At 37.4% G+C, this 21,880-nt stretch overlaps 1 protein-coding gene and 1 long non-coding RNA gene across 6 annotated transcripts in view; one reads left to right on the plus strand and one right to left on the minus strand.

Moving 5' to 3' along the window:
- LOC111269946 (nose resistant to fluoxetine protein 6) overlaps nt 1-21,880 on the minus strand; it is a 93,685-nt gene that overhangs the window by 20,003 nt on the left and 51,802 nt on the right. For 3 of the 4 annotated variants that reach the window (XM_022849879.2, XM_022849878.2, XM_022849877.2), the window contains exons 6-14: nt 18,784-18,922; nt 18,430-18,547; nt 17,336-17,429; nt 13,893-13,985; nt 7,790-7,868; nt 6,258-6,547; nt 4,812-4,932; nt 2,947-3,093; nt 1,607-1,789 (exon numbers count right to left, since the gene is read on the minus strand). In XM_022849879.2, the coding sequence (XP_022705614.1) occupies nt 1,607-1,789; nt 2,947-3,093; nt 4,812-4,932; nt 6,258-6,547; nt 7,790-7,868; nt 13,893-13,985; nt 17,336-17,429; nt 18,430-18,547; nt 18,784-18,922 (1,264 nt within the window). The remainder of the gene's footprint in view (nt 1-1,606; nt 1,790-2,946; nt 3,094-4,811; nt 4,933-6,257; nt 6,548-7,789; nt 7,869-13,892; nt 13,986-17,335; nt 17,430-18,429; nt 18,548-18,783; nt 18,923-21,880) is intronic. The other variant, XM_086972295.1, reaches the window with a different exon arrangement.
- Nucleotides 13-13,979, plus strand: LOC111269948 (uncharacterized). Of its 2 annotated transcripts, none has more exons than XR_002686017.2 (4): nt 13-244; nt 11,676-11,772; nt 12,106-12,170; nt 13,866-13,979. It is a non-coding gene; the product is annotated as an uncharacterized LOC111269948 (long non-coding RNA). The 2 variants fall into 2 exon arrangements; XR_002686018.2 differs by lacking the exon at nt 13-244 and adding an exon at nt 8,458-8,726.

Here is a 21,880-nt window from a genome sequence, read left to right on the forward strand (position 1 = left end):
GCATTTAAGTAGCAATGGCCCTATGCGTTAGTATGAATATATCGACATTGATCTTTTACTTTCTATTCAGGAATTTTTTTCCATATCTATACGATTTATGTGCGCGTTTTCTGGACATACCTTAGGATAAAATATCATCATTGTCTCAAACAACCATCTTTGATTTTAGATATATATTTCATAACTTTCGAAGCTGTACCCTAAGAATCACCAACGGTGGAAACTATTAGCTACACATTTCTAGGTGAGTTTCGATCAAAAAAGATTTGTAATTTTTACCGTAACGAACGTGACATAACATCTAACTTAGATACTGCATCTTATGATGGCTCTTTCGCGGTTTTTTGTTTGCTTAAATTCAGTGTTTTAAGGGATATTACGCGTTTTTATATTTTTATATAATATATTAAGGGGTTGTATACACTTTTATCGTTTATTCATGTAGATATATGCCAAACCTTATCGACTGTTCAATTTGGTGTGGATAATATGCGTTTCTCAAACCTAGTGTGAGTCGAAAAGTGGGTCACTAGAGACTGGTAAGGACGACAGGTCACTCTATGATCGAGAAACGCATTTTCCATTAGAAAGTAGGAGAAGGCCTTTCCTGGGCAAAGTTTGTTGTTCGAACGATGATTAAAAATCATAAAAAGATAAATAAAATGAGTGCAAACACCTAGTGGTTGCGACGCGGTTATATTAAGCTTACTTACATTTCAAATATGCTAGCTTGTGGAATTACAATGTTTCATATGTAAATAATAAAAGTTGGCTTACAACTCAAAAAATAAGCTCAGAGAATGCACCTGAATTGTTCTATTAAACCCTATCTAATATAGACTTGTGTGCCTTTGGACCTTTGAGTATTTTTGTCGTCTATAGAACAGCCATGACTAGACTGTTGCAACTGTTTGCGCAAAAATGTAAAGATTTTCGTTTTCTATTCGCTTACAAACATGGCAAATAGTTCTTTCTAAAGAAGCGTTTAAAATACATAGATCTGCAGCATTGATTTAAGTCGATTTCGGTGCTTTTTTTTTGTAAATCAATCTATCTTCTCACATTAAAAGCGCATATCTTTGACTCAAACTCTCATGCCCAATATTGTTCAATAAAAAAGTGTTCTGTTTAACAATATCTGCCACTTACAATAAGCCGAAGTTCAAAAAGCGTAACTGTAACTTTGGTCTTTCATGCAGTAAATAGTGAAAGCTGGCTGGAAAAATAAATTAACTAAAACATGTAATAACATTTCAATTACATGATCGAACCGTATAGAGCTTTATGCTTCCGAACCTCTAAGCTTTCAGATAATAGCATTAGCTTTACGGTGTTCAAGTAATGGATTCGAGAAACGCTGTAGAACTTCAACGCGTATGTATAAGTGAAAAAGCTCAACTTCAGAAGATTGAAAAGCTTCGTTCATCTGCTTTTCTACGCCAACTCTGTGACCCCTTGAGGAATCTAAAAAATGAATGGAACAACACTAAACACAAATGCATGATTTTTCCTGTGGCACCTAAACCCGTATGTGTTTTTGTTAAATATTGGAGGTCAAATATATTAAAGAACGGCTTGTATTTATGCCAGAAATTAGCATTTTTACCATATAGAAGTGGTCGAGTTGCTGAATTTCTTTTGTCAGAGCGACGTAGACAATAATAAGCGCAGGGTGAAGGAGGTAAACTGTAAAAGAAAGCACTGAAAACGGCTGAAAGAGGTCAGCAGACAAAAACGCTGAAATTATTCCACCTTGGCCTGTTACAGATGTTAGGATAAACCAGCATACCTGCCGTAAAACAGAACAACACAAAACGCAAGGTTTCAAGATAATTTTCGGCATTAAAAGATACCATGCTATTTCGCTGTATACCAAAAGTGCACAGCATTATATTTTATGTTGCTTTAATTTTTACTGCGTACATTTTTCAGTTCTTTATCATTTTTCGATTCCATATATTCGTGCGGAAAGCTTTATTTCGAAGCATAATTAATTTAAAATATATAATGTTATTCTCGTAAAATAGAAATAAATACGACTAAAAGCTAGTTTATAGAATGTCATGCTAGAAGTCACCAGACGAAAGGTGTGACGTCATGTATGTACTCGTATACTTAAGAATGAAGTGGATGTGAAACGATTTTTATTGTTTGAAGTCAAACCTTTGTGCCTTGACGTCAGATAGTGTCATACCTACTTTTCAGTTCACGGTGATTAGCGTATCTAGTTTAAATGAAATATACACACAACTATGTTATATTTTGAAACAGTCTGCTTGGTCCTGATATATTTGGCTGCCCTCTACTTATCTTGCAGTCTTTCGAAGAGACAAAATTCCCAACTTTTTACGGCGAACAACAGTCAATGCGAGCTACTGAACGTGTACATGTACCACTCGGTTTTTAGTTGGTCACTAGAACACAGATCTATTTTCCGAGCGCAGAGCATCTAGCAGCAGCAAATCAAACGACTGGGACGCCTAAGTCCAAATAAAATTATTAATACAAGTGCAACATAGGTAAAAATATCTTGTCCTAAATGCTAAAAACCGTTTTTTTTTCTGGCTAATTCGCTTTCTAAGAATTCCTATATCTTTTGGGCTATTACATAGTCTCAGAAACTTCAGTGATTGAACGCGGTACTTTCTTTGACCTGTGCAATTTCAATTAAGATATTTAATAATTTAAACTTTAATAATTTAAAGTTATGTGGAACACTAACGCTTTCGTAGATAAAATGAATGAATCGAAAACATTTTTTGAGCCGTGACAGGAAGTCCACTCAACTTAATTAGTTCAACGGAAGCTAAGATAGGCGCGTATCGGGCTTACCAATAATACTATAGCTATGCCAGGGAAACTAGGGATAAGAGCACCCCTCCATGATCGTACTCAAGATTTATAAAAAAATTGGCACTTCGTAATGGTGCATTATTGCTTTCTTACCCCGGCAGTCCAAACAATTCGATGAAAGCCTCCATATAGCACAATCCATTTGTAGTCGATTGGCCATCCTGCACGAAATGGATATGCTCCGAATACAGAGACTGCCATCAGAAGAAGTGCTGAGATATTACCCAGCAATATTTGAACCTGCAAGTCAAATATGGTTTAAAGGATGTTGCACTATATAGAAGAAAGGTGTTTCCAATTTACTGCGTCATTCAACTCGTTTTACATGTAATACATATGTAACAATACACTATGAAATTCAGTCGTATGAACTACTGTGTTTTATTATATTAGGTCGTTCAGTTGAACCATAGTAAACCTCGTGTTTTGAAATGGTACTACTTTGATGAAGACAATCTATATTAAGCACTCAGATTATGAAGTCAAAGTAAATGCTTCTATTGCACGACAACGCTCAACCTAAAACCGCAAGAACCACGATGGCAAAAATACAGAATGTCACAGTTAGAGGCTTTCTTTAATTCTGTATTCTCATCAAATTTTTGTCTTACAGATTACGTAGTTTTCAAAATCCTGACAGTTCTTCTAAGCTTCTAAGGGAAAATTCTTCTAAGCTCGACACGATCGAGACCTCAAAAAGTTCATGTATGCTCCTATTCCAAGCCTCTACGGCAGAAGAATGAATAAATTATCATCCAAGTCGCAAAAAGTCACAGATATTAGTCCTTAAATAGAAACAAAGATAAAAAATAATATTTGTAAAAGCCAAAAATTGAAGGTCCACTATGTCGCAGAAGGGCCTAATAGATAGGTTTCACTTGCAATTCCTAGTAGACTAATTTATATATTTAAAAAGATCCCTGCAAATAAAAAAGTAAACAAATTTTGTTATCCTGCTTAGTTTGTTCAGTAGCCATGATTCAAACAGTACACTCATACTAGTACATACAAATAGTAGTGAACCAAGGTCGCAGAAAAGGCAGCAAATCAATTTGCTCTTGGAAACATCAATGTGGTGGCCATCATGTTAGGCAATTTAGGTGTTCCGTGTTTAGAACAGAATCGTGAATAAGCTTCTGAACATTTTGAGAACATATGTAGAAAAACAACTGCATAATATTATTAGCATGGTTCAGAGATACCTATATGGTGCATACTGTTATCCAAAACGACACGACTCAGGAATCGGATGAGAATAATGTAAACTGTTTTCGTTGAGAATCGTTGTCAGATAGGGTATGGTGGTAAATATAAGCCTAAACCGATATTGGTCTTGAAATCTAGCTTCATATAAGAAGACATCTATAATGGATTCAATGTAACTGTCATTTGCTAATTACCTTCAAAACCTCATCCTGTTCGTGAACATCCTTATAAATAAAGTGATCTTAATACGTATAGATCCACTGAAGCCTAATCTGAACGTATCAAACAAAAAACTGAGCGGATCAAAATTGTCGGCTTAACAAAGATTTCCAAAGTAAAGTCCAACTATAAGTAACGAACCTCCAGCAAACATAATGGCTTGCGTTTGTTGCAAAAAATGTCCGCGAGCGCAAATCGACTCAACCTAACAATTATGTTGAAGCGGGCTTCTTATGTGTTAATGCTACGTGTGTATGTTATTATTTTCGATAAGATTAGATACAAACGGTATAGGTCAATGTGTTACAGGTTTGGTAATGTCATGAAGTTTACGCAACTTAGAGGCCGCTCAAGAGTACTTATGCCACGTTTCTTCATTGTAAGAAATCAATACATTCAAATATATATTTAAACGTAAACCCACTACATAAACTACAACTTGAAGTGTACTTATTTAGATGTTTCATCGCTGCATATATTATTTTTCAACAAGTCTTTACCATAGCGTATTCGTTTCTATTTCAACAACGTACTGTGTTTAATTTTGGAGAGTATCCTTCGGTGAGTAGATAGCCTAGAAGCATTCCCATACAGAAAGGTCCAAGGTGTGTATACGGCATATAATAGACATAGCTGATGAAATTTACCGCTTTGCTGAAATACAAATACAGTATAATTTAAAGAAACAAGCAGACGGACGGTGAAGATATATTAAAGCAAATCATAAGATTAGACAAGAGACCCATTTATCTTAGGGATGAGGGCGAGAACATTTTCATGATGAAAATAAATATCTGGCATAGAAACTATATTTACCTATGATTCTAGAAAATATTGGCCTCATTACAGTGTCCTGTTCCGAAGTTGAAACGATCAGCAGAACCAATCGAAGGTACTGATAAAAAAGGTAAATTGAACAGTACATTATAAAGAAGCTACGCTTCCTCAGCGGCTCACCTATTTCGTCTGATTGCTGAATAGTTAGTCACAGAAGATAGAAGACAATCGTCTTCTATCGTCGTAGTTCTAAGTGCATCACGCTGCTAAGGTTGAAATGCATAGAAATTATTTTTTTCAAGTCTGCTGCATTTTCCCATCGTCGCGTTAATTTCTGTTATTTTATTATTTCTTGAATGTACTGAATTCACTTCGGTTTCACGATCCACACTGGCTAGAACTCGGTATTAAACTTCTCCAAAACAAACTCTAAAGAAATCCAATTAATCCTTCTCATTTTAGATTCTGGAGAGTTTAATCACAAATGTCTAACCATCGCGACTGGTTCAACGTATTCAGACGCTTTTGTGCGCGCTTGCTTAGCTATGATTGAAACTGATTTACCTAAGAGAGTCGTTACTTAGATGTCGCGAAGATCTGGATGCAGGAATTTATTTCACCTTCTCGTCCACCTTCACGGTTACCCTCAATAGCATATGTTATTTTGCCTCATCGCTGTCCAGTGTGTGTTATGATTAATGGTCATTCTCATGAAAATTGATGGGATAGCGCCAGCGGGCTACTCAAATCCTGCTAAGAGATTTGGCAATGTGCGAAAGAAAATACATCGGAATTTCGAGTGGAGCAACTCAGTTTTAAAGATGAAGCTTCGCTTGGAATGTGTTCGCATACCTTCTTTTTATTGTTTAGCTGGGACACGTGTGTCCTGATCTTCTCAATGGTCTGTCCTCATCAAAAGCGACCATTTTCGTGTAGTCAGCTACTAAGTAAATGACGTCTGTCACTTTTATAAATTTTGGCCGTTTAACTGAAAAAATGAGTTGGCACCTCGTGGTTTCATAGGAAGATACTCTTTTCTAGGTTATGATTATTGGTTTTGAACATCGTGTGGGCAGGATTGAAAATGTATACCGTTCTTAAAAAGAGAGAAGCCAGATTTCAAATTCGTTATGAAGTACGTATGTGTCCCAACCTTTTTAATCTCTATCCGCTATTTCTATGTAAATATTATGTCTACTTACTCATATTGTGCGGTCATCATAAGCATAGCAGGTGGATATTCATTCACAGCAAGTGTGATGCAAACGACGACGCACCCGAGCAATGACGCCATTGCCATGATGACGCTCGTTAGACGCGGACGACGCCGCAAGGCATGTGCTAATGGCACTCCTACTATGAAGAGCTGCATATTGACAGCTATGAACCATGAGTGGAGCATAAGGTTGTCACTCCACTGCACAAAGTTATTTACGAATATTAAGTTTGTCCAACTTGTTTCATAGACGTTTCGACGGATATTTGAGAATACCTAGAATAAAGAAGCAAACGTATATTATAGACGCAGGCTTATTCGGTAGCAGCTATTCGTTAAAATGCCCTTATCTACACCGATGGTCCAATCAGTACCGAGTAGATAGGCTCAGAGGCAGCGCAACATATATTCGAGTAGTTCGTTGTATTTCAAAATAGAATAGAAATTCTAAACAACAAGCTCTTCAGCATATCATACTTCCTGTTGGTGGCAGCACATATCTTAGGGGGGCAGCTCTGTCGTTCAAAATATGTAGGAAATAAAGATTCGTGCAGAAAAGCTGGCAAAAGTGTAGCAATATAAACACATATAAAATAATAATAATAAAAATTGCTTAAATCGAGATCATTGCCGTAGAGAGTCGTCAAATATAGCCTCACCAAGAACAAGCTATTCCAATCCACCCCCGTGTGAATTTTGTACGCCTTCATTTGATCGAAGCGGGAATCTCGAAAACATCTAGGAAGTGAAATAACTATATAAATAAAACCTATCACATCTGTAAGCCAGGCAATTCATAAGGAACTTATGCAGAACTTTAGATTTATAAGTTGTACGAGAAATGACAGGTCTGCATCTGTTTGAAAAAAGCTTATGACAATGACAATTTTATTTTAGTTAGAACATAATTTAACCATAATGTGGTTGCATCGTGAATTATGATGGTCGTTAGGTTAGGTCAGTACGAAAACCGCTTAGAACTAGTTAGATCAGCACTACTTCAATAACATATCAATTTCCGAGGAAGCACATTCGAATCAACAGATACAGAAAATGATAACACCCGAGTTTTTTTTCTTTTTGGTGGGCCCTTTCCCTATATGTACCGAAAATAATTCACAAAGGGGTCAAACATTGAATTCAATGCTTTTTGCATGGAAATGCCTCAATTTTTTTTTCGCAGCGATATAAAAACGGTTAGTTGCCGTTACATGTCTAAGCTATCGTTACATATGTCCATCACCTACATTTTCAACGAAGTTCAGAAGATACTATAGCTTGCGTCCGAATTTATGACACAGTTTTGCATTCTTCATGTTTTATTCGATAAAAATGATTTGTTAATATATTATATAATAATTTATAGTAATTATAATAATATATTATACTATAAATAAAAAATTGACGCTCCAAAATTCTGGATATAGTTTCGTGGCGAAGATAACAAGATATGAACTTAACGATGCAGAGGATTTACTGTCTAGAAGCAAGCTTTACCACTAAAAGCGTGTTACATACCTCGTTCCACATAGGACCCTGTCCGAAAGCTGGCATCAAAATGTAGAGCCCATGTAGCAGCAGGTAACATGGATAAATTCTGTTTAAAAAAAGATTGGAGTAATTAGAAGTTAAAGCTACTCATTCTACAATACAATTGGAATGGCTACACAAAGTTCTCCTACACGGAGTGTGATAATAGTTCGTCGCCAACCAATCCTTAAGTACTATTCAAGACGGGTGAAATATACACTACACGAGACAAGTGTCCTTTGTCATTTTCTAAATTATTTAATTCATTTAAATGTAATCTACTCTCTCCTAACTTCTCTTATTTTTTTATAATACATATTTATTTATTTAAAATCACTTTGCTTAGGCATTTGTGAAAAGGTTATGCTGAGTAGTAATTGATTTACATCTTCTAAAAAAAAATGCACTGGTATTGATTCCTTTGTATGTCCGAATCATGCGGAAGTGTGCTAGGTAGCTCCGTACTCATCCCATAATTTCTGAAGGTTATGTTAATCGGCAGAAGCTCGTGCATCGATGAGCGCCTAGAATACCCGGTCTCTGCTAGTGCAAGTATTTACACTGTGTCTGTTGTGAGAAATGCGCACAACAATCGGCAGCAAACGTTTTCTTTGAACATCCATAGAACACGACTATTGGAACAGCTGCGGTGTTAAACAAATAGCAGTGCTTTCTGGCCCCTGAGTCCTAAGTGGGCCAAAAAATGAGCACAAAAATTTCCGACATCAAAAACGCCCAAAAAGTACCCCAAAATTTGAATGGTCCGGTGGCCGTCTTTTTACAGGCAAACTGTCGTGAGTGCACGGAATTCCAGGAAAAACAATTTATAACAGCAGTTGGGTCGCTTGCTGTGAAATTGAAAGAGCTACACCTGGATCTTCAACTACGTAACCTATCTCTTCTGCTGTTTGGGTCTAGTAATGAGGTATTTACCGAAAAAAACAATTTAGGACAGTGCGTACTTCTCTGCTATATCTTTCTAAATCACAAGGTGTCATGTCGTTGAGAGTAATAACGGTAATGTAGCTAAGAAGGCTGCATATATATCAGGAGAATCGAACGTCCTTGGTATGAAGTTAAAAAATATTTCCAAGGAAAGGGCGCAGTCGAATTGCAGGGACAGGTCCTTACCATCGGTAGTCTGCCACGAAGAAACTCGATAGTACAGAATGTTGGTCTGGATACCACAGTCTAGAGCCTCTGTGTGTTTTGTAGAGAGCGCACCAAAGCATCGTTAGTACTTTAAACTTTGAAAGAGCATTCCTTGATGTTCGATTCGGTTCTACGATCTGTGTTACCCACCATGAAATTGTCGCGGCTGCGGTCATCATCGACGCTTGAAAACTTTGTGAATCAAGCTTAATCGTGCTGAAACTACAGGCCATGCTCAAGCTTCGAATTCCATTTCTCTAAACTACAATCGCTTGTACCGGAAGCCTGGGATACATTCGGTATCTATGTCCGCACGGAAACACCCGCAACCGGCCAATGCAGCTTACCGGAATTTCACATCGTTCACCGAGCGCTGGTCGTCGCGCCTTATGGAAGACAATTTATTGCCTCGTGTGGCTCACAGATACGGCTTGCGGCGGCGTACGTGCGGTTAAGTGACAAGAAATACCCATTGACCCACGTATAGAAGCCATGGCTCACCCTACTTCTGGCGCCTTCGTCATTGTGGCAAAAGATCTTAGCGCGCCTCTGAACGAGTCCACCTCAAGCCGTACATCAGCCGTACGGAACACGCTGATAGAGTATTATTGCTAAGTAGTTAAGCGCAACACAGTACTAGCCCTTATCGAGCTTTCCAAGCGCAAATTTAGGTCTAATTAACTTCAAGCTTCCCTTGAGACCATTGCGCTAGGAGAAATAAACTTTTAGCATGTGAATTAGGCTCGAAAAAGCTTCTGAAACGAGCTCATGAAGTTCCCTCTAAAATTCGATTAATGATAAAACGATGCGCGTTATTTTGTCGAAACCTTGCATTCTTGAATTTGTCCTGCCCGCTCTAGGAGACATCGGTTTTGGTTTGACTACAATTTCCACTTTGTTTACCGTGCCCCACATGCTTTCAATAATATACTGACAACACAACATCTTGCAGCGGGTCCCCTGGTTGTAGCGCTCAAGGTGATTTGTTGAAAAACATAAACCATTCAGTGCAAGAAATATCCGAAATAGCACATAAGCTGATCTTATAAAATAAGCCGAGCTACAGCCATATAAATGGCTTGGCCCGCGTCGCGTTCTCTCATTTCAATAGCGTTTATCAGCAACTTCGTCGAAGCCTAACCATTTAATAACGTTGTTCCTGAGGAATCTCGTTGCTCAGCATAGGGTAGAACAAACAGACAATACCCGAATACGAACTTTTGGTTTAGAAATTTCCGTTCTGACAGTCAGTAAGGTATTCGGGAGTTTATGCGCAAAAAGGCAGCCAGAGTCAGTACTCGAAATGAAGACTTTAAGGCGTCCTATGGACGGCGCCGTGTTGGACCGCTTTGTTCGAAAGATGCCTTCGTTCTGAACTGCTTTCCTTTTAATGAAGATATTCAAAGCTTGTTATTATCCATGAAGGCAAAAGCGACCCAAATCAGGCGTTGTGAGATGGGATCGTAGAGAAAATTGTTTGCTATAAACTTCTTTCCTATCTATTGGCAAGAAGACTAAACGCGTTCCTAGAGAATGTGACTGTGATACTCACGAAGCAACATGGACTTAGAAGGATTTATTTGAACGATACAGAATGCAGCGGCCTATACGTCGACATCAAGTACCGTCGACAATACACTTGAATAGTATCTGTGAACCTTAAAACAGAATTTGACTTTACCTCAAAGTATTTAGTCCTAAGTACTTTCGCTGACGTCTGCTTATCGCTCGCGGTACTCTAGGAAAAAATAGATAATGGGGTTTTGGAGCTGCCGGTGTTCCCTCAAACCGCAACTGTCACGCAGAGTGATAACTGAAACTTGCTCCCTCGTTCAGTCCTGCCTAAAGATCTACCCAACTAGATACGAGGCACTAGGAAGTCGACGATTCACATATTTACGGAAACAATCACTCCCATCTGCAGCAAGCTTTAGCTAGATTATATCCTACCGTCAATTTAATCAAGGCCGAGGCAATGGAATTCGAAAAAGGTGGCAGTGTTGTGGCTTGTGCCACAGTTTAACTGTCGACCCCTGACGTACGTTAACCGATCTCGTATAACGGTCACTGCTTCTCCACTGTTCCAGCATATTAAAGAAAGATGCGAAGAGCTCTTGATAGCTCTCTCGACTACTGTGCGACTTTTCGACCCCCAAGTTGCACCGGGCGCCGCATATGGTGTGAGCATAATTTAGGAGAACCTTACGGTCGAGCAACTGATTCGGACAAAACCCTCATTCCCAAAAAGAGCCCTGGAATTGCGCTGGCCGACCCGTAACAGGCTTGTCTACTTGTTGACGGCGATGCCACTGTTTGCTAACGATTTCCGTTGCCACTCAATCTACTGTCGGCTTTAGCACTCTGAGAAAATCTAGAAAAACGGAATTGAAGATTAGCAGAAATCGACTTCAAATTTAAAAAACGGGAGCCATAACAAATGAGACCTGAAAAGGATTTGATCGATCTAACAGACATCTAGTGATGCACTATGCAGTTCATTGTTTTTACAATCGCCTACCCAATTGCAGGAATTTCATGCAGCTGATAAATATTGCGTTTGTATTAGATAAGCAACTTTGTGATATGCATCGTGCTCCTCGCTGCCCACAAGTCCTAACCCTAAGTATCCTGACTCGCCAAAAAACCGGAGAGTGGCAATAGTACGGTGCATTATACATTCGTTAAGAGGTCTTGATTTAAGATGTGTTTTTTTGGATTTTAGGTTGCCCACTTCAAAAAGCGCAATAGGACCTCAGCTTTAGACCGGCTCGTGAAACGTTCTTATGTATGGTAGAGTACAGCGCATCTAGTTTATTATAGTAAGTTATTATAAATATATGTACTTCAATATCAATAAACGAATATTTTAGCTATCAATCACAGTTTTATTACCATTTAAAAAATGGGGTCTTCACAGAAAAAAAATTATATGGAACCTGACAGTAACTATAAGAAGGATTATCCATAAAAAGTTATGGTTTATTGCCTTTATTTTTAAAAACTATTGGGAGAATACTATTCCGAGCTCTAGCACAAAACAGTAGCTCAAGGGATTCTCTTTCAATGCGATTTTCAATGATAGCCTGAATTTGCTTGGCAAGGTTTTCTTCCCTTTCAGTATTGTTATCATGATTGCGCTGATTGCTTTCCAGGGCCTTTGGTATCATTGAAAGAGTGCAACTTACCTATGTCAACTGCTTCTTAGCATCTTAAGCAGGTAAAGAATTTGCACGCTGGATAATAGCTATGCGGCAGGAGTTGGAGTTTAGCATGGTGCGAAACTGTAGGGAAACCAATGCTTTCGCCTGTGCTTTACTAAAGCAATGTTTAGTACATAAAAGAAAGACCTTTTCTCAAGAGCCTTGTAAAAAGACTAGGGTTACGATAAGATAAATGAAGCCCTTACGACTAACACTGTTAGGCCTCGTCCTGCTATTTTAGTGAGCGCCTTGCTTTTAGGAAAGTACAACAGGCTCCCCTTGGCTCTATTATACAATTGGAAAATGGTTCTTTTCGTCATCGATCAGCAAGTCTCTTCGTATTAACATAATTTAGTAATCATTCGAGTAAAAAATAACACCTCGATTGTTCATAAACCTTTATGAACAACTGGCCTACACAAACTGTAGCTTACCCCCCCCCCCCCCCCAATCCTGCTAAGCTGATAGAGCATGACTAGTTTTTTTCCTTTACTACAGATGTTTGCAGCAACCTTCCATAGACTTAGATTGTGTGCAACTGGCCTGATGTATTCGTTTTTTCCTTTAAGTGATGCATAACTGTCCAGTGAGCTTGCTCGGCGAAGGGATCAGATCGTTTTTATGATACACTCTGGAGGTCATAGATGTTTGTTGCTCAACTTTGCCTGATGCGATTTTTCAGGATCACTATTTCGCCCTATATTTCGATGGGGGATTAGGGAAATAACATTCTGCAAAGTTTTACCCTGCAGTTTCCTTACATAACTTACAGAACCCCTAGATGAGATAAAATCTTTGATTTGCTCCGAGAAAAAATTAAGATCGTAGTTAATTGACAGTAAATTGAAGTTAGCTAGCATACACTGCCACACGGGATTCTATAATGCCTTCTAGTATCTGCCTTGCTAGTCTGAGTACCCTATGTGCTTGTCCTTAAATTGGATCAGAGGAACGTATGTGACGGTGTAGAAATAGGTTATTTGATTGAACGATCGTTTTCTGAAAGACGCAACTCGCACGCACCGGAAATTATAACGATATACATTTGCATGGTTTGTAATTGCAAACTTGTTGTACTCGCATCTTTCGTGTGTATAAAGTACAAGTGTAGTGAACTTCGGTCGAAAACTGTGTTACCTCAGATTGAGGCTCTGCGATTTCTCGATATTGAGATGCAAGTTGAGTACTGGTAAGTTACGGAGATTTGGCTCCTTACAAACCGGATCCTAAATTTGGCAATACTTTAAGATATGAGCTTCCAAACGAAAAGTTATTATTAAAATTACGTATTTGGACTTCAAGAACGCTTTTTTATAGGCGGATTTTTCTTTAGCCGATCTGAAAGCGGATGTTTGATTAAGCCGTTCAGTTTAAAAGTTGTGACCATTTAATCGCGCGCAAGTTTGTTCCAGAAAGTCTAGTAGATCGCTCCACAGCTGTATATTCAGGACGTTATTTTCTAGCCTCTCAGTACATCGTTTAGTCTTGTATCGCAGCTTTGCATTGAGTGTAGGGAGTTGGCCGCAACTAAATGGAGCCGCCAATACTGCTGCCTGTGAACACATGGCAGCGTTAATTTATGCATATAGATATTTACTTTAATGAATACAATATAATCAGGCAGTTTTGTTGTAATTTTCTAATACGGTAACTTTAGCATATACTCTTTTACATGTTCGTATTAAAAATGGAACACACGTTCTATAAAACAGCATTAATTGTGATAACATGCAACAAACCTGTAAATCCTGCGGAAGATCTGTGATGCCCAGGACCTGTATGAGAACGGTTTTAATTCGTCATCTCGCGATGTCCATATCAACAGGAGCCCACTTGTAAATTATAAAACAGCTTCGTAATCAGTATCGTTCCAGAAACTTTAAATAATAAAGTATTTGACAAAGTGACAAACTACTGACATACTTTCGTGTCAAATTTTGTTCAACGGAATATAGTTGTTCCAACTATAAGAATGTAAAACCTATTTTGATACTTGTGCGAAGTTCTCTATGATATTTATAAATTGTGAAGAGATGCGTTATGCAGGATTCGTCCTGGGATTATGTTGTTTCGAAAATACACATTCGATGAGCCTACTTTGTATATTCGAATTTGTTTTATATTTAGATGCCTAAATATATAAATACGCTAGCATAATTACATTTCAATTATAAATAGCCGACTTTGTGAATTTGGTATTTTGAGTGTACTTTATTAGGCACATGGTAAATGGAGCACTACATAGGATCCTACAGGATTTCATGTACACAAATGCTCAGAAATAGTAATGGGGTATTATTATTATTAACATACTTCGCGATAAAAGAGCTCTCAGCCTCTATCCTGATAACAAGATATTGCTTAATATTTTTCGTATTTGTTCATAGGAGGCCATGGAAAGTAATTGTAGGTTTCATCAACCTGATGCTATTTTTTAAATTTGTATATTGAGTTATCGGAAAAGCTTTAAAATTACACATGTCGAATGGTGCGGATTGCGACAGGTCGATGCTGCTGTTCTTTGAAAGCTAAGATTTGGCAGTCGTACCTAGAAGATGAGTGAAAGTTTTGCACAAACTCACTCTATCTCAAAATTTTATTGCGGTAAAGGCATAGATGCTACACACGATTACAAAAAAATCGTGCTATTTATTTATAATCAGGATGCTTTATCGGAAGGAACGTCGTTATCGGCTCAAAAATGGTTCTGTCTGCTGTAAAAGACGTTTCCCGTAGTAATTGGCCAATTACGGAAAAAGTAAATGAAATTACTGCTAAAGTTAAGCAAGACTTGATATTGCCAAGGGACTGAACATGCACCATTAGACAGCTTAGAACTACTTAAACAAGATTAACTAGAGAAAAATGCTTGACATTTGGGTGGCATACGACGCAGAAAAATTTATTCGATCATATTTCCACCTGCAAAACTCTGCAGGAATGCAATAAAATTAAACTTTCTTTTAAACCGCTTGATCACAAGTGATGAAAAGTGGATCACAGAACAATAATATACGAGCAAAAAATTGTGCTCCACAATCTGTGGCAAAGCCCAGACTGCTGTCAAAGAAAGTGATGCTATCTGACTGGAAAGGAATCGAGCGTTACGAGTAGCTGCTACCTAACAACAACATTTGTTCGGACGTCTATTATCAATCACTAACAAAATTCCGATAGGTCTCTGGAAAAAAACTCAACCGTTAAGTAATGACCAGAAGAAAGGCTTTGTCTTCCACTACGCCAAACCATGTGCCTGTGTAGTTACCCAGCAAAAATTAAAGGAACTTCAGTGTTTCAATGTGTTCCCCTTGTAACTCGGATCTTGCTCCATATGCTCTTAATTATGTTAGTCTAACTTCCATTAAAGGATAACTTAATAAGATATAACTTAAGTAATAATAAAAAAAAACACAATTTTTTGCGCAAAACACAAAGGTTGGCCAGAAAAATGATTGCATTTCAATTCAAGGAATTTTCTTCCCGAGGTAATGTCAGATTAGTGAAGTGTTTACTAATCTGACATCACCTCAATCTACGAATACAGAGCAGACGTACTATCTAAGCGCCCGGATGCTCACGCAGAGATTAGAGATTACTAATCATAAGACTTGATCGTATTGTCATGATGATTCTCTTGTCAAAATGGTCAACTGCGCGTATTTATTTACTTCGTATAAAACACGAAATCTAGTGGTAATTTGATCGCTTCCTGTTTGCCTTCGGAGCGCGTAAACAAGTTAATAAGTTAAGATAATAACAACCTTACATTATCATAACGTCGATCTAAAAAAAGTAGAAAAAGAGAATTCTCAAGTTCTAGAATTGCACGCATAGCGTCTTAGTCAATACGGTGAACGTTTAGTGATTGAATTAATCCAGAGAGGAGTCCGTAAACATTGAAAAATGCTGCATGGCTGATAGGGCGGGAACGTCATATCCTAATACTTTGTTATGTCCGGATTAGTGTGTAAAACAAAATTTCTACTTATCACTTTCGTTAATGTACCACCAATTATATCAGGTGATTTAATGCGGTCAAGTTTATGAATAAGGCCATGCAAAAAACACAACTGAATTGTGAGCAAAAAGCTCAGACAAAGGGTCCTGTAGTTTCAAACGTAAAACTCGAATCATTTACCATTAGTAAGTAACAATTCAAATGCTACTATGAAGAAGTAGATGCCGATTCACAGGAGTGAGACTCCGTATTAGATTTTTCAAATACTTCAAGTTCTAAAATCAGAGCGCAGCGCAATAATGCTCCTCGCCTTTCGTAAAATATTTGAGATGGCCTTGACCGCTGTATAAACGATAGGACTTTAGAAACATCGATGCTGAAAGTTTGCAGAAATATGAAAAATGAGCGTATTGAATAGATACCAATTTTCTGAAGATACTCACAGCTACCGTTTTTTTTTGTCGGATACTTTTTAATTTAAATATGGCCGCTAGTTTCGTCACTGCCGCGGGTAATAATATGATTATCGTCAAGGGATAGTATTTTATCAGTGACTGCACGCTCTAAACGTTTATCATCTACAAAAATAAGAAAAGCGAACACTACGAGCTTATAAAGATCGATACATTTGAGTTTTACTATGCATTACCAGTTAAAATATAAATGAAACGTTGAACACGATGGAACATTTCAGTAGTCTTTGGAACCCCCGCTGGAATACAACTTGTTCTTAAGTAGTGACAAGTAAGACTGAAGGCCTTGAGTCAGTCACCGGTCGAGCGGACCTATAGGCAGTGAGCGGCCAGGGAAGCTGCACATGTAGGTATTTTTACCATTTTATTTGCCGATTTTTTTAATGTGAATTATAATCATCTAATTATTTACTAGAGAGAATAATTTGATTAGGTATAGTGTGTAGGGATCCATCAATGTAAAGCCTCTTTTTTGAACGTCGAAGAACGTCCTCCCTTTACTCTGTAGTCAGATACGTTGCTGCTGCATTACATGTATAAAATGGCATGCTTAAGAAGTTATCTACACACACACACACACACACACACACACATTCTCTGTGATGCCTGAATTAAATTTCGGTTCCTTACTAAATCGTGAATATTACTTCTGATTAATCGGCACATAGAGGGATGTACGACGGATTTTATCATCGTCACGTTTAGCTATTTAGACATTATATAGCTCAATGGTCAAACTATTATTACTCACGTAATAGCAAAAAACGTGTCAACAGGAAGTGAAAAATTCTCAACGACTGTGAATAGAAAGCTGCTGAACAAGTCTTCCAGTTTGCGAAGACTGGCTGAAAGATAATAGTAAAAGACACGAATATCTATTAGCATTGTTACAAGAGTTAAATACATCGGTAGTATAACTATGGCTCGATGGTAGTTCATAACAAGTGAAACAAGTTAACCGGTCTATATATTTACAGTGAGTAGGCCATCGTTGCGCAGATGCGAAGACCAGCTTTATTTTTGCTACTCGTAAACGTACAAATAACCGATTTAGTTGTCCCGGGTCCAACTTTATAATAACTTGCTAATGCATTGTATGGGCATATGGGATGAATTATTTATTTAGGTTTACGAAAATATTTCGACCACTGAGAATGAACCGTTCGAAAAATCCTAATTCTATCTATCTTATAATTCCTATAATCTAGATAATAGTTTTCTGGCAAGATGAATCTAGTGTGAATATATTAATGGTCTTGCATTTGGGGTGAAAAATATGCACATTGATTGCAGTATTTAAAGACCTCTCATTAAAGCTAGGTCACAATTTTTCGGCAGTCGCTCAGTGCCAACATTGACCAATTTTGTTATCTACCTCTACATATCCAAAACCGAATTTATTATCCATCAAAAGCTTTAATAATTGCTACATTACTAAATAATCTGATTAACTTTTTCAACTAAACTTAGTCAAGTGTCTATTTAGGTTTAAGTTAGTATCTCGCTACGTCATTCAAAGCAGCAGAAAAATACTCACCGTCTTAACAAAAATGTTTCCAAACTTATTGGGAATTTTCAGATGCAGAAAATGCAGATATGAATAATGATCAAAGAATATTAAAAGCATATTTTTTCCATTATTATTATTTAAAATATACATTTTCGATATTAATTGAAAACTGATTCTATAATAACCCTCTGTGGTTCAATGACATTTTCGCTCAACTTACTGGACACCACTGATGGGTCTTACGCTTTGCACTTAAACATCCTAAAGATAATTACCTCAATAAATATGACTGTGTTAATATATAAAATCAGCAACTGTAAAAGGGCAAATCGTACCGAATCTTGCAAATGAATCGAGGTCTGTCATGAAGTAAATATGTCCAAGAACGATCCACCCACACGAGATTGTTCGTATGCCATACAGACAACGAATGTTCCGTTTTGACGAGCTCATCTGTAATAGCCATCGTTGTAATAGGCAACAAAATAACCTAGTACAGGTAAAGCCTTCAAAATTCTCACAAGACATCCTAAAAGTCATAAGTTGAAGATTGTCAAATAGTTCATACACGTTCAGTTGACGCAGGATAAAAACGAATTTATCTTTCATATTGCCCTAAAATATGAATTTCTTCTATAATATGTATGTATACATTAGTTTAAATATTTATAGTTGGTACAGAAAACAACCTTAAATATCTTTCCGGAATTTTGTATCGCAGAGAAATTAAGCAGAAGAAGGTGGGTCCTAGAAGACTTGTTGGTTGTAGAGAAAAGTTCGTAGATTGTACATGTCAAGCAAAAGGCCAACATAAGCCCCACGCAACAACTGCAAAAAAAAATTAGAAGCTATAAATTATCAAATATTTTATACTCATTCCAATTATTTTATCATACATATATTTGCTGATTACTTCAAGCAATTGAAAGAAAGTTTTCTGTTTTTGTACTTTTCACCACCTGACTGTAGATAACCCAATATGAAATAGATGCTTAAATAGTACGATTAAAAAACAAAAAAAAAAGTAACGTTTTGAATAATTCTGTCAAACCAAAAGTTTGAAATCGCAGTTCTATATAATGAATATATATTATGAGCCAGCTTGTTATTGGCGGATACAGAAAAATACGTGTTTTCTTCAAACATGAAAACTCATCATGAGTTCTGAGAGAAAAAATTATCGTATTCTAAGAACAGCTCATGAAGGATTTGTTGGGAGTTTTCTCGTCGGACCGACGGCGCGCGATACTATCTTCGGGAAAATGACGGCCTGCAGAGTTGTTAATTGCCGAAAGAATTACGAGGAATCAGAGAAAGGTTGTGATCTGCTAATGCAAAACATTGTCTGTATTAAAAAAAAAGTTAATCCAATTGACCAAAAATGCCTACGTGATAATGCTTCTATTTCGATTTTGTAAGCTGGCAATTGTAGTTTGACGTAACTAACTTCAGAAGCACATCTGTCATTAAGTATATTAGGTGCCCTTGAATGACACTAAGGCCAAGTACTCTACTGTCCTAAATTCTTTCAAACCTCAGGGGAAACATAACCGCTTGTTCCCGCCTATCCGAAAGCGGTTTTGTTATTGGCAAAACCAAACCATTAACTCGCTTTCATGTTTTTCGAACGACAACGTCGCCATACAACAGCATTTCTTTTGAGTAGACGAAAGCTAACGAAAAACATATATTACGGTGTTTTACAAAACTTGGTAAAACCGCGAACCAATACCTCTGTACAGAAAAAAAACCGTCTGAAAGACGAAGAACTGACTTACAATAGACATTCAAACGTTTTCTGGCCTTCTGAGCCATAAGCTTAGTTTTGCGTATTTCTAGAACTAATTTTTTAAAAAATACTTTTGCACGGCACGGACAAGGATTCTAAAAATTACTGAAGACCATAGCAGTTAGGTTGTTCGTTAACTAAATCATCAACTAAACATGCATTTGTTTGTTATAAGTGAAATGTTAGGTTTTCATATAAATCCACGCCGTTTTTTTCATATATTTATCCGTTGTTGTGCAATTGTCTTATGGTGGCTAATTATCTTCGACCGCCTTAGCTCCATGTTTTAGCCCCAAGTTCATAAATATATTAGTATAAATGTCCGTTTAATATATTTCATTAAAGGAACGTTTTTTCGTAAAAAAGTTTGCATATACCCCCCTCCCCCCCAAGAGGGAAACAGATAACAGGATGACGAAGCGAGGTTGGGCCTGCGAAGCGAGTGACATAGGATACTTTAGCCAAAACTCAGTATTTTTTGGAGACATACAACATATATGTGAAAAAAAAAAAACCCTATCTGCTGCGCAATTCTGTCGAAAACTCGTTTTGCCATTTTCAGCAAATATTGTTCTCAATTTACCCTGCTTTTCACAGCTTTGGCCACCGAAATAACCTACGTCAAATCTGTATCAGCATTCATTTCTCTGTGTTGAATTCGTAGTTTTGTTTATGGGGCAGCCAAACTCTGAGAGTTGGACGCGTTATTAGGTACGAAAATCGGTCCAACCCGTTTCGTCTGCTATGGATCTGCATTGTCAAAAGCGTTATTAGTGTCGTTAGGTTTGTGAAACTTAGTCTTCCGTCTCCAGATCAAAATAAAAACATATGCCATAAATTCCTTTTTTGAATGCAACCTTACAGTTACAGTTCGGATTCGAATAAACTTACGCTAACTAGCCATAAATGCAATATCAAACCATTCTCTCGCTACTTAGAATTTCCTAGACTCAAATGAATCTACATAGATATAAGTGAGGAAAAGGGAACCCAATAGTGGTTATCTAATTTGACCTATACAATTCTGGATTTGAAGGCCGTATTCACTTTTCGCAGACTAAATTGAATTTACAGATCCCCTGTTACGATGTTTACCTTACGTAAACAACAGCGTAAATGTGGACTTTTCGTACAACATCCACTCTGTGGCAAAAATTATTATCGATTTCTCAGGATATGCAACGTATTTTTCCCATAGGAGACCTCGTTTAAAAGTAAGAGGCAAAAGAACGTACTTATTAAAAAAATGTACTTTGGGTCCGTTCTATTTAGTCTATATTTGTTATTTGCAACAAATTTACACCCGATGTGATGTAAAAGACGTCCTGTCTAGCTAAATAGGCTGACTTTTTAAGAAAATTTGTATGAATATTATAGTGTATCTTACAGGTAACAAAATATTAAGGGTCCACAGTACATAACACAGTACGCACTAAAAAACATTTTTAGGCGGGCTTATTGGCCGGAGAGTCATAGTTTTACCGTATAAGGTTAAACTTTGGGTGAAAGTGACATTATGAAATGGAACTTACTTAAAATGCCCGGCTATATAAGAGCCACTGTTTTGATTGAAAAATGGATACCTCTTATTTCTTAGACCGTTGAGAATTGCTCTATTTCAAAAGACCAAAATAGGATCGTGATATTTCCTACTAAGTTCTTGCCACAACCATGGCGTTGACTATGTTAAGTTTAATCCAAACTGATGTTCTTTACAGCTTGAAAGCTTGCTACCCAACAATATTTTCCTTTAACTTCTTTTTCGTCATTTTTGATATTAGGCTTCCACCGGTTGTCGTCTTTTCACTATAATTTTTCATGAACGACAATTTCGTGAAGGTAACAACGCACTGACACTCACAAAGACCCAACAGGAATGAATTCAGCTGTACGCACACGATGCGCAAGCCTGGGTAAGCATGGCCTTGGGTAAAACCACACACCAGACGTAGAAAAAACCGAACGATGAGAAATCATGCTTACGACGACTCTGCCGA

Source organism: Varroa jacobsoni, unplaced genomic scaffold (genome assembly GCF_002532875.2).
Source record: "Varroa jacobsoni isolate VJ856 unplaced genomic scaffold, vjacob_1.0 scaffold_1425, whole genome shotgun sequence".
NCBI lineage: Eukaryota > Metazoa > Arthropoda > Arachnida > Mesostigmata > Varroidae > Varroa > Varroa jacobsoni.